The following is a 12,862-nucleotide window of genomic DNA, read 5'->3' on the forward strand; positions in this document are numbered from 1 at the left end:
GTTCCCCAACAACTGAGGGGCCCCCAACTCCACCCCTCCCTATTTTCTTCATTATCTCCTTCACTCCAAGGGGCCTCCGGAGAGAGGGGTGAACACAGACCCCCTCTCCCTTAGCTACGGCCCTGGGCTGAACTCTGCCTTCTTTCCCACCCACCCCTGCCTACCCTACCGTGCATGTCGTCATGTGAATAGCCCCATTGTGTAGGAATTGTCACTTCATTTCCTGTTTTTCTCATCCAAAATTTTGCATTTCATGAAAGAGGTGTTAGTGCTTTATGCATCAGAATGAGCTTCACAATGTTTCTCTTACTGGATATTGTTCTGTTCCATGTCATTCAACTACTGGAGTCTATGGAAGGGTAAGAACTAAAAATGTTGTATATGAATTTACACCCACTCACCTTACACATTACTAATTTAGTTTGCTTTCAAAAGCTAAACACATGGCTCTTTCATAATCCCAGAATCAAGTCATTTCTCAATCATGCCAAAGTCCCCTCCCATCTTCTTTTTCAGTATACTGCATAAAAATTATTGGAAGGTTTTGCTTATGTTGTGGGGGGTGGGGGGCACAGACATAATATCCCAAATTCATGTTGGTTAACAAAGAAGAGACATTTCCAAATGTGCATTTCTAGGAAAGGGAAGTGTGCATGTATGGGAAATATGCAAAGCATATTTCCAGCTAATGAGGGACTGAAAATGAAATGCAATGAGTGTTGGTGCAGACACAGCAGGGGCGTATCTAGGGTAGGGCAGGTAGGGCACATTCCACGGGTGCCACTTGAAGGAGGGCGCCAGGCCTTGCAGAGGTCATTTGAGCATGCACGGTGACCATTTTGTTTTCAGTGGCCATTTTTTTAAAAATATTTTTTAAAATGGCCACTGCACATGCTCAAATGGTCCCTGTGGGGCCCTAGAGGACAGCGGGGGGAGGGTGAACCTTTGCATACCCCCTCATGGCCTTTAGGAAGCCCTCCAAAGGGGCTACAGGTAATTTTTTTTTAAAAAAATCAATATAATATAAGTCACTGTACACATATTCAGTTTGGCACTATGTACAGAGAATCAGGGCTTGTGAATACTGAGCTGAAGCTTATGTGCTAGGATTGTATTCATTTGCTCTTACTTTGCTTCTTGTGATAAGAGAGTTAAATGTGATGTCTTAATAATATCGCTATTAATGGTGAGTTTGTCTTTGAATCAGTGTGAAATCCTTAGTATTAAGGCCCACTGGGAGTTTCTTGCTCTCTTTCTCTCATTTTAACTGTCTTTCTGAAAGACTAGAATATATCCCAAGCAGTGACACAGTTTACTCTGCATATCCTTTAATTATTTTCAGAGTATCTGGGAAAAGTCAAATTCTCCATTTATTTTTAAACGTATGTAATAGTGATGCTACAATGCATAGCAGAGAATTACACAGGCACTTCTGTTTAGTTTTCCAAGCACACCTCCACATAGTATTTGGGTATTTCATGAGTCCCAGCATACTGAAATTCGTAGTTTTCCAGCATTTTTTGGTCTGGCTACGTCCACTGCTAAATAGTTTATGAAATATTAAAAGACTGATGAGCCTGACTTGTATTTTTCAGCTGATATTATGGTAAAGTTATCTGAAAGATGGGTGTCAGATGTTTGGACAGGGGGCGCAATTTCAGTGCTTGCCCTAGGCGCTATTTTCCCTAGATATGCCTCTGAGACACAGCCTAATTCAAGTAAGAACCAAAGGAAAAAGTAAAGATTAGGAGGAAAAGAAGAGGCTTTCCCCCCTACAAGAATAACGTACAGGCATCCCAATCCATGTTTACACAGAAGTAAGAAGAACTGCTATCACAGCTTTCAGAAGGCAGTCTTATGAGAACAGCAGACATACACTGTAAAGTATGGAGGTGGAAGTGATTTGAAAACATATTCTCTGCCCTGATAACATGTCAGAATGCAGCGAATGTGTGTGTTCAGAAGACCACTTCAACCACACTTTGGAATGTATGTTTGTTTTCATCTTATTCGTTCTATGTAAAGTCAGGATAAAGTAACCATGCATCTTTGTAAGTGTCCCTTATTTTTTGCCTTTTGGTTTGCCATTTGGGACCAGCATCGCGTAGTGGTTAGAGTACTGGACTAAGACTGGAAAGACCCAAATTCAAATCCCCATTCAACTAACTGGGTGACTCTGGGCCAGTCACTTAATCCTCAGCCTAACCTACCACACAGGATTGTTGTGAGGATAAACATAGCCATGTTTATCTCAGTTCCTTGGAGGAAGAGCCGGATATAAGTGTAAAAATGAATGAATGAATGAATGAATGAATGAATGTATTCTGACCTTGCGTTCAGCGTGAGGCTGGTCACTGTGTAGAAACAGGGTGCTGAGCTAGATGGTCTGATCCAGCAGGGATCTTTTTATGTTCTGACAAGACAGTCAACGCTCCTGCACTGATCAGGCTAAGCCCAGCTTTCTGACAACCCTTCTCCTTATGTATATCCAGTGATAACAGTCCCTTTACCAACTGGTACAATTACACAAATGAAAGATGACTACTGGTTGTTTGTAAAAACCCTTGAATGGTTAGTTTCAGAAGTTGCTTGAAGTGATAACATGCTGTTGAATGCCATTCCTCTGAAGCGGCAAGAAACCAAAGTGCTTAGGAAACAGAAGCAGCAGCAGAGGTAGCAGTGACAATCGTCAGGAGCTGATGAAAGTGGGTTTCCGTGTTCTTTTCAGGAACAAGTAGCCTGAGAACAAACTAGCAGGCAGGAGTGGGTGGTGGGGAGCCCCTGAAGACTTCCAAGAGGTGGAGAAGATAAAAGGAGCTATTCTGGATATAGGTGACAAAGCAGATTGACAGCCTTCTGCATGATGAAGAGCATATTGGAACAAAGTGTTTCCACACTGATGTTCAGAAGGGAAGAGGAAAAAGACCTGATTTGCTGACACTAATATTCTACCACATAAGAAAAATGTGGCACATTGCACTAAAGAAAAGGGTGCACTTTTGCTGAGGTTTATTGATGCTGCTGCTTCATGGCAGAAGCTTGGCTTGCAGATGTAGTGATTTTCCCCCACACCGCTGCAAACTGCCTCCCCACAAATTGCCATAGTTTTGCCTCAAGTCACATTTCATAGTGGTATAACCATTTTGAAATAATGTTTAATATTTAAAGTAGGTTGGAAGCTTTCCAGTGGTCACAAACTGTTTCATTTCTTGTTTTCACTAGGATGTGCATCTGCCCAGATGTTTTAAAGGGGGATATCAGCAAGTGCTTAGTCCTCTATATGGAGTTATTCACACCTGGCTTCATGCTGCGGGGCAAATGTTGAGCGAAGCCACTTCAAAGTACACCCACGGCATTGAGGGAAGCAGCCCCTCCCCTCTGCTCTCGGGTTTTGTTTTGATGCAAGTTCACATGCTTTCCTTCTAGCCCATGGGGGGAGGAGTACATCTGCATTTGTAAAGAGAGTATCCTTATCATGCTAATGATTCTACATCAGTGCCTCTCCCTATTTGCTCTGGTGTTTTCAGAAAAAGCAGCTTAAAACCAGCATTTTTTAAAAAAAACTGGAAATACCTCAAGATAAGCTAGAATTCGCAAGACAAAGCCCAATTTGATTATGGAGTGGGTCCAAGGATCTTGAAGGGACTTCGGGATAAGTTTGGCTGGTGTGTGAACGCACACACTCTCTTCTGAAGGAGATTTGAGGTAGAAGCCCTGTTTGTAAAGGTTCCTGGAAGGCTTTATCTTCTTATCCACGTATTGTAGATTAGATATTGAGGCGCTTCACACAATTGGTGTGAAGCGCCTGAGGGGGTTCTGCGGGGCCCCTCTCTCTCCACAGACGAGCAGCCGCTCATAGCTGGGCAGCCGGATCAGCCGCCCACATGACTGCCAGCTCCGTCATTGAGCTGACAGGGGTGGCGGGGATTGGGGGCTGCACAGCCCCCGGAAGTTCCAGGATGCCCTGCGCGAGTACGCAGGTCATCCTGGAGAGACCGCTGAACCTGGGAGGCTGCTTGCAGCTTCCTGGCGGGTGTCTCCTCGTGTGTCGCCATGGCACAGAGCTGCGCCGTGGCGGCACATGATCAGAAAACCCGGGTTAGCGGAATACATGCTCCGCTAACCTGGGCTAAGGGGAGGGCTACTTTGGCAGGCTAGCCCCCAGAGAACCTCCAGGCTCGCTCGCAAGGCCACTGGTTCTCACGATGGGTAAAAACTGGGCTGGGCTTCTTTAGCCCAGTTCCCCCCCCCCCCCCATCGTGAGAATAGCCTCAATGTGTTATTGTCTGGGACTTGGGGAACTATCATGCAAATATAACATGCAGTGGGGGCCACACACTCACTGACTGGGGGAGGCGGCCTACGTTTCCTGTAGAGTTATGTAAAACACATACTGCAGCTGTTCTTTATAGGCAATACTAGCTAGACAGACAGATGGGTGATGACACTGTAAAGAGAAAGCTGAAAAGATTCTTGTCCAGGGTTGTGAAGTTCTTCATCATGCATATGATGAAAGCCCTAAACGGTTTGGGCCCAGGGTATTTGAGGGACCGCCTGCTCCCAAGGGTTGTTGCCCGCTTGACTAGGACATCTGAAGGGGCCCTGCTCCGGGTGCCGACAATGAGGGAGGCCCGGTTGTCGTGCACTCGGGACAGGGCCTTCTCTGTTGCTGCCCCCAGACTCTGGAATGCTCTCCCAGTGGCCATTCGTTCCTCGGACTCCATCACGGCTTTTAGAAAGCTTGTAAAGACTTGGCTTTTTACCCAGGCTTTTACATGATTGTTTTCTACTGCGGCTTCTCTGTGTTTCTATTTGTTGTATTTGTTGTGTTGTTTTTATGCCTGTTTTTATATGTTTTTGTACTTTTAACATGATGTTTTTATTGTGTTTTTATTGTATGTTTTTAACTTTTGTAAACCGCCTTGGGGTTATCTTTTTAATGAAAGGCGGTATATAAATGCAAAAATAAATAAAAAATAAATAAATATGATAGTGATGAGGAAGTGAGAATCACAAGAGCAGGAGCTGACAGGCTGAAGACTGGTAGCTGTTGGGAGGATGCTCCTGGGAACCATGGAACCAGATGCGGGCCGTGAATGCGCCTCCAGGGGGCAGTGGCGGGCGGCTTCTTTAAGTGTAAACGGAGCTGGTGTTCTGTGCCGCCCAGCAGCCCCCGCAGCGGGGAATCGCCTCCACCACTCACCTGGCCGCTGGCGGGGGCTCGTCTCCATGGGAACCAGGTAAGTTGCAGAAGAGATTCCCCGCCGCGGGGGCTGCTGGGCGGCACGGAGCACCGGCTCCGTTTACACTTAAAGAAGCCGCCCGCTGCCCCCCGGAGGTGCGTTCATGGCCCGCGCCTGCATGGAACATAGGAAGCTGCTTAGTCCATTGGTCCATGCATCTCAGTGTTGTCTACACCGCCAGTGCAGTTCTCCAAGGTTTCAGGCAGGTCCCCCCTGCCAGCCCTACCTGGAGATGTCAGGGATTGAACCTGCGTCCATCTGCATGCAAAGCAGATGCTCTGCCATTGAGATACGGCCCCATCCTTAACCATGGTTCCTTGAGACATTAAAATGTTTCACCGATTTGGAAAAAAGAGAAACTGTGGATTGCCACAGTCCTGGGTGTTGGAGCTTTTTTTTTTTTTTTTTTTTTTTGCTGCTTTGGCAGTTTAGTGCTAATAGAAGTGTAATAAGTAAAAAGGAATAATACATTTTTAGAGTTCGAAGGGACTTTGGAGGTCTTTTTGTTCAAACTCTGCTCAGTGCAGGAAACTGCCCTGAGATTTCATATAGGGCGGGATATAAATGCAACAAATAAATAAATTTTAAAAGACAAACTGCTACAGTGTCTAGGGATGTGCACGAACCTAGGTTCACGTACAGGTTCAGCACCGCGGAGAGGGGAGTGGCAAGCTGGATCTTTTTTAAAAGAGGAGAGCAGGTCCTTAAACCTGCACTGAAACAGTGCATGGACCTCGGTTCGTGCCCATCCCTAACCGTGTCCCTGACAAATGACTTGCAGCCTCTGTTTGAAACCCACAAGTGAAGGAGAGCCCACTAGCGCACAAGGCAGACGGCTTCCCTGCTGAACAGCTCTCACCGTTGGGAAATTGCTTCTAATGTCCAGCCTGAGTCTGTTTCCTTGTAATTTCAACCTATTAGTTCTAATCTTGCCCTCAGGAGCAACAAAAAACAAGTCAGCCCCTTCTTCTATGTGACAGCCATTCAGAGAAGCCTGCTAATATGGCTCCCCTTCGTCTTTTCTTTTCCAAGTTAAATACACCCAGCTCCTGGAGCCATTTCTCACAAGACTTGGTTTTCGGTCCCCTGACCCACACAGAATAGAGTGGAGCTATTACTGCTTGTGATTAGGACACTATGCTTTGGTTAATGCAGCCCTGGTCTGCATTATCTTTCTTAGCAGCTGCATCGCACTGCTGGTTCATGTTCAACTGGTAGTGGTCCACTGAGGCACTTACTGTAGATCCCTTTCACATGTACTGTTGCCAAACTAGAAAGCTGTTCACACGAGCTGCCCTACCTGGGCTTGTGCAGCCTTACCAGGGTAGGGCTGCTCGTGTGTAAAGCGCTGGCATCGGGGCTGATCCCAGTGCTGCCCCACCGGGGGTTTTACTCAGGTAAAAGGGTGCAAGCATGCTCTTCTATTTGGGCTCCCAGTCATGTTTCTGCTTGGGCTGCCAAGCAGATAGACACAGAGCCAGGTGCAGAGAGTGCCTGGCTTGTGGGGAAATCCCCAAATGCACCATGCGCCTCGCATGGGATTCCTGGATTGAGGGATTCCTGGAGGCTGGGCTTTTTTTGTGTGGGCAGCACTATAACCTCAAACTTGCTAAGCACGAAAACTGCATTTTTCGGCCTCTTAAAACCCAATGTTGAGGATCAGTTGTAAAATAACAATCAATTGGGTCCCAGGGCGACAAAAAGCACTTTTCTGGCATGCAGTCTAAAGACTGAAACTATGCAAATGGACTACATTTTAGTAGCACTTCCTCAGTCCAAAAATATGTCGCCAACCTTTTAAACCCCTGTTCAAAGGAGAAAAACTTTAAACTGCTCTATCTAAGCCACATTCTAATGGATCTTCACCAAATTTGCAGGGGCAGTGTCCCTTGTCCTCTAGTTAATGTGGCCAGGCAGATTGGACAAATGGTTTTGTTTTTTTAAGCAACAGAATGTTCAGGGCTTATAATGGTGGAATGCTGAAAGCACTCTCCAGCTTAACTATACTGGCACAATTGTGCCAGTATAATAAGTGCATAAGATTAGTCTGATTTCTCTTTTGGCCATAAGGCACTGGCATAGACGGGCTGTAAACCTGATCCAATATGACGGTTCCTAAATTCTTGTGAGAATCAAGCTTAGGTTATGTAGTATACGATAGCATTATTAATTGGGAACCTATGCTCTGTCTTTGATCAAATTTCCTGTCTTCATGCATTTGTTAAAATTCCTTGAGACTGCCTTGCTCCTTAAATGGCAAGTAATCTTTTGAAGGAAACGAAGAGCACTTCCTGAGGTTCCTTTATCCTATTCACAGTTATTTGACTGATCTTAGCTCTTTCTCTCCATATTTTCCCAGGAACATAACTATATTTGTTCAGAAGCCCAAGAAAGAATGGTATTGTGTTCCTAATGACAGAGCCAATTGAATCGAGCCATTTCTGGAAGAAGACCAGATGGGGAAAGGCACTGTTTGAGGTCATGCATTTTAATCTCTTGCATTAAAAAAAGAGGCAAAAATCCTTCACAGCTGAGTCTGTGAAAACTCATTACTAGCAGTGGGCAAATTAGAATAGGCCTTGCCAAGGGCACAAGCTCAAACACTTCCAAAGGAATGACAATCTGTGAAATATAAGTCATCAGCAACGGATATAGCCTCACCATTAAGGGCATTCATGCTGCATTGTTTGTTATGTAATCCCTGATTTTTATAAGTAAGAACATACAGAAGGAATTAAAGAAGAAATCCTATTAGAAAAGATTTGGAAATCAAAGAATCTTTGTTTATCCCCCTCAGTCTGGAATTCCACCTCATTAAAATCCAGTTTTCCCTGGAGCTCTTGCTGAGAGCTTCTTTTTAAAGTTTTAAGCAGTTAAGTGAGGTTCAATTAAATTCTGAATATCTCCATCATAAAATACTTATTTGAAATGGTATCCAGGGATCTCTCTGGAAAGAAAAGTTAGAATAGGGAGGAAGGGGGAAGAGACTTTATTTAGCTTCATTGCTTTTGTGTGAAGGGTTGTTTTGAATAAATTATACCATGTCTAAAGTAAACCTATTACTACATTTTATATTAGGAGTTCCTTAGAGTGTTAAGTAATGAGCAAAGTTCTGCTCCGTTTGCCCGACACTGAAGTCAACGATTTACCAAGAACAAAATTTGAAACATTAAGAGCTGTAAGAAATGTTTCCCTTAAAGTTCAGGAGGACCCTAACCACTTTCAGGAGAAAGGAAAAACCTGGCATTAAAGTGAAGGAAAATGTTAATGAGGGTCTCTGTTTGCTTTTCCTAGTCTTCCCTACCCCACTCATGTCTTGCTACCTGAGGTTTGTTGTTACATCAGTTGTGTAGTTTAGCACACATCTTATGTTCCAGTCCTACTTGGGAATTAGTCCTATTGATGTTAGTGGGATTTACTTCCAAGCAAGCAGCTTTCATAGCCCAAGCAGCAATCATAACAAATAGAAATGCTTTTCCAGTTCAGTTCTTGCCAGATCTGTCTTTAGTTCTCCTTTATTTCCACATGAAGCCTGTTATGCAGAGCCAGTTTACAAAAAACAAGGGAGCAATGTATATGCTAAGACTCTCAGCTTGACTGCTGTTAAGGACTAGTGATGGGAAATGTTACATAAAAGATTACAGCTATTAAACCCATTGTGTATTCCAAAGATCAATTAAATAGTGAATTATTTTGGCAGAATGAGAAAAAGATTAGATTTCTCTTGCTTGCTCACGAACTGCTGCACTCCGTTGTGTGAGTTTCCCCCATTTCTCATTGTTTAAAAAAAACAACCACCACATAAAGCACTAGTAAAAATACAACTCAGTGATTGAAATTAATGAAGTTATTATAGTCTCCATATGACATGGCATAAGGCTTCATATATAGAACAAGGTGGGGAATGGACAAGTGGTGAGTTATTTTAAAACGTTTATTAACGTTGTAGTTTTTGTCAATGCTGGTCTTGAACGGATACATTAGATTGAAGAGGCCAAAGGTTGCTGGTTGTGGTGTAGGTCATTTCACAGTTGTCCCACCAATGACCCAGCCATATACACCAGGAACACAGAGGCTGTACAAAGAACTGCAGCCCTGTGGAACAGCACAGGGTGCATGGACAAATGGCCACAGATTCAAAACTTGGGTGTAGTTCCCCACTGGAAATGGCTAGGAGGGGTCCCCATGAACGGCCACGCCTGAGAGACAGCAGTGTCTCAGCCAATCAGAGGGAGCACTGGAGGAGCCAATCATCTGGGTATGATGTCAGTGGTTTTTGTAATGAGTGAACAGGACTATACACACACACATGCAGTGCCCGATATCTTACTGTCATATTCACCATCCCCACCCCTGTTCCTGCTAATCTTTTAAATCAAATACTATCCCATGTCACCATATACTGAAGCAAAAGGTGGGAAAACAAAACCCAACATTGATAGGATTCCTTAATACAGTACAGAGTCAAGTGAGAAAAATATGTAGCATGCATAATATGCAAAGTGATTTTGGCTGCACCCTTGCATCTTCCTTGCCACTGGAAAGCGGGCATACATCACCACCTCATGATCTCATCCTCAGAAAGCCACATGAAAATTGACTATGCTAGTTTGCTGGGAACTTGGCAGGAACCACAGGACCTCCTGATCTGTGTGCCATTTGCCAGTTGATGTGACTCAGAAGCAAAATTCCATTTTGGTTTATTGTGTCAAGCTGGAAAAGTTGTCTGAGACTGTGTACTGGACTGGAGCACAATGGAGACACAGTTTGTTTCTCAGTTCAACAATGGCAGCGAGCATTTTTTTGTTAGCGTGCCACATGTCACATCTAAAGCCTGAGGTCATGTCCTTCTATGGTACATATGTGTCCACCACCCATATTGTGTGGGTGGTTTCTCCTTTAGTCTACTGAGCAAGAAAGTAGACAGCTGCTCAGTATCAGTACTATAAAAGCAGACAGAAGGGACGGGCTGCTCCACAGCCAGACACACAAGCTCTCATGCTTCTACCAGGAGCTTTTCCACACAGGGCTTCTAGCTTGCATCTCCTCTGGAATGCTGGTGTGCATTCACATATCGGCTAGATTTACCCCAAAGTCCCTGTGAGCATTTAGCACATGATTCGGGTTTTTCATTTTGCTTTAGAGTGTAGCCTGATTTATATACGGGGTAAAAAAAAAATCCATTTTTTGTGTCAGTTTTGGGAGGCAACTTCGAACCCGTGGTAAAGCCTGCTGTGTGAAAAATGCCCTGGGTGTTTTTCATACAGGGCTTTTAGCTCACATCTCCTCTAGAATGGAGGTGTGTATTCACATATTGGCCAGATTTACCCCCAAGTCCCTGTGAGTTGTTGGGGAGCACTTCACACACGATTCAGGATTTTCATTGCACATTAGAGTGTACCCTGATTTATTTTTTAAAAATCCACTTTTTGCATTGGTTTTTTTGGGCAATGTTTAATTCGCAGTAAACTCACAGTGAAGCCTGCTGTCTGAAAATGCTCTAACAGGGAATTCCAGATGTGGTTAACTACAACTCCCAGCATCCCCAGCTGCAATGGCTTTTGGTTGGGAATTATGGGAGTTGTAGTCAAAAACATCAGAGATTCCCTGTTAGAGGGAACCCTGCTTCTGGAGTTCCACCAACACTCACTTGTAGCATCCATGTTGCAGAGTGGCCATCCATACAACATAAGGCACAAGGTGCACCTCACAGAAATCCTGAGATTGTTGAGATCATATAACTGATACTGTCTTGTGTTCTTGTATCTGTCGCTGTTGTGTAATCACAATTTCTTAACAATGATTGTGTCCTTCCTGTTTTAAAGATCTATTTTACAAGCAGAGCTTTGTTAAATTTAAAAACCATGAAACTCATTACTTGCAGAGTGACAGTGCTTTTGATTGCTGAGCTGCCCAAGCATGATATAGAAATCACTGAAGCAATAATAGCTTTGATAACACAAAAATTTCTCTGCTGGTTTGCTGTAGTTGCTTTGTGACATTTGAACTATTTTCCAGAGAAAACAATTAATGTAAGGGCTCATTCATCACACTGGAAAAGAAAGTATTTCTGATACTAAGAAGCATGCTTTGGATTGAAATTCTCTCAAAATATAGAAAGGACAAACCTAGAAGCACTGGGAGGAGCCAGTGATCAGACGATTCATCCTTCTCCTGATATCTACTTCCAGAGGAGGAACTCAAAGTGAAGCTGGAAATTTGAAATCCAAATAGTATGTTATGGTTCTTCCTAAAGAGAAACTAAATTTTGAAGAGGATTTCGTGGGCATCATCCTAATTAACAAAGCACAAGCACTTGTGCTCTGTGAGATGTACCAGTAAGAACCTAAGAACAGCCTGCTGAATCAGGCCCAAGGCCCATCCAGTCCAGCATCCTTTTTCACACAGTGGACCACCAGATGCCTCTGGGAAATCCATAGACAAGAGGTATGTGCATGCCCTCTCTCCTGCTGTTGCTCCCCTGCAACTGGTGGTTAGAGGCATCTTGCCTCTGAGGCTGGAGGTGGCCTATAGCCATTGATAAACCTGTCCTCCATGAATTTATCTAAACCCCTCTTAAAGCCATCCAGGCTGTTAACTGTTTGCTGTCACCATATCTTGTGGCAGAGAATACCATAGGTAAATTATGGTTTGTGTGGGGAAAGTACTTCCTTTTGTCGTTCCCATGTTTCTTGGCAATCAGTTTCATGGGATCACCCCTGGTTATAGTGTTATGCGAGGAGGGGGGGAATTCCCTCCTCTATCAACTTTCTCCACACCATGCATGATTTTATAGACCTCCATCATGTCTCCCATCAGTCTTTTTTCTAAAAAGTATGGGATCAACTAGCTCAGCATGGGTACTTGTGCAGGAGTGTGTGTGAGTTTTGATAACTCCCCCTTCCCCCAAGTCCTTCATGCCACCCAAAAATATGTCCCTGAGGGTAACATAGCCCTCAGAGACTTCATTTTAGATGACACAGAGGTCGCCAAAATCCTGTCCCCCGCCCCTGAGTTATGGTGTTGTGGTAGTCAGGAACTCATCAGTAGCACCAGCACATCTCACAGAGCACTGGTGCTTTGTGGCAGGGTTTCTTCCAGGGGGAAATGTTGAAGAATGTTCTCAGATGGTTTCTACACTAACTTGTAACTGTATTAGTTAGTTACAGCAAAAACAACAAAGAGTCTTGCGGCACCTTAAAGACTATTATTAATTGTTTTTGGTAGCATCAGCATTTCAGGTCTACAGTCTCGCGAGTGGGGTGGGGGGAGAAGGGGGCCGGGAGGAGGGAGAGAAGTGGGCGTGGGGGGGAAGGAGTGGGCTGGCAGAGGTGCACTTGCTCTGTGTATTAAAGCTAGTATTAAATAATAGAGGATAATAATAATATACTTATAACTTCCCATTACCATGGGGATTATCATATCTCAGCAGTGGCATTATTTCATTGCAATGTGAAATAATATGGTAGGTGCTTATGGTTCAAGAGCTGTCTTGCTATGCTTCCTCCTAACAGAGGAAGGAGACACGGAGATACTGTGCCCTAACAGATACTGTGCTCTAACAAACAGTATGCTTGCATGGGAATGTTTCACACCTTCACTCCAGCACTTTATTAAAG

General features: G+C 44.1%; 1 protein-coding gene across 5 annotated transcripts in view; it reads left to right on the forward strand.

Moving 5' to 3' along the window:
• Nucleotides 1-12,862, forward strand: part of KBTBD12 (kelch repeat and BTB domain containing 12) — a 70,995-nt gene that overhangs the window by 32,210 nt on the left and 25,923 nt on the right. The window contains exon 5 of one of the 5 annotated variants that reach the window (XM_053287885.1): nt 7,603-8,904. The exons of the other annotated variants lie outside the window; for them this stretch is intronic. Within the exon in view, the coding sequence (XP_053143860.1) occupies nt 7,603-7,610 (8 nt within the window). The 3' untranslated portion in view covers nt 7,611-8,904. Of the gene's footprint in view, nt 1-7,602; nt 8,905-12,862 lie in introns of those variants that run through there. 5 annotated transcript variants of the gene reach the window in all.

This window comes from Hemicordylus capensis, chromosome 2, assembly GCF_027244095.1.
Source record: "Hemicordylus capensis ecotype Gifberg chromosome 2, rHemCap1.1.pri, whole genome shotgun sequence".
In the NCBI taxonomy this organism is placed as follows: Eukaryota; Metazoa; Chordata; class Lepidosauria; order Squamata; family Cordylidae; genus Hemicordylus; species Hemicordylus capensis.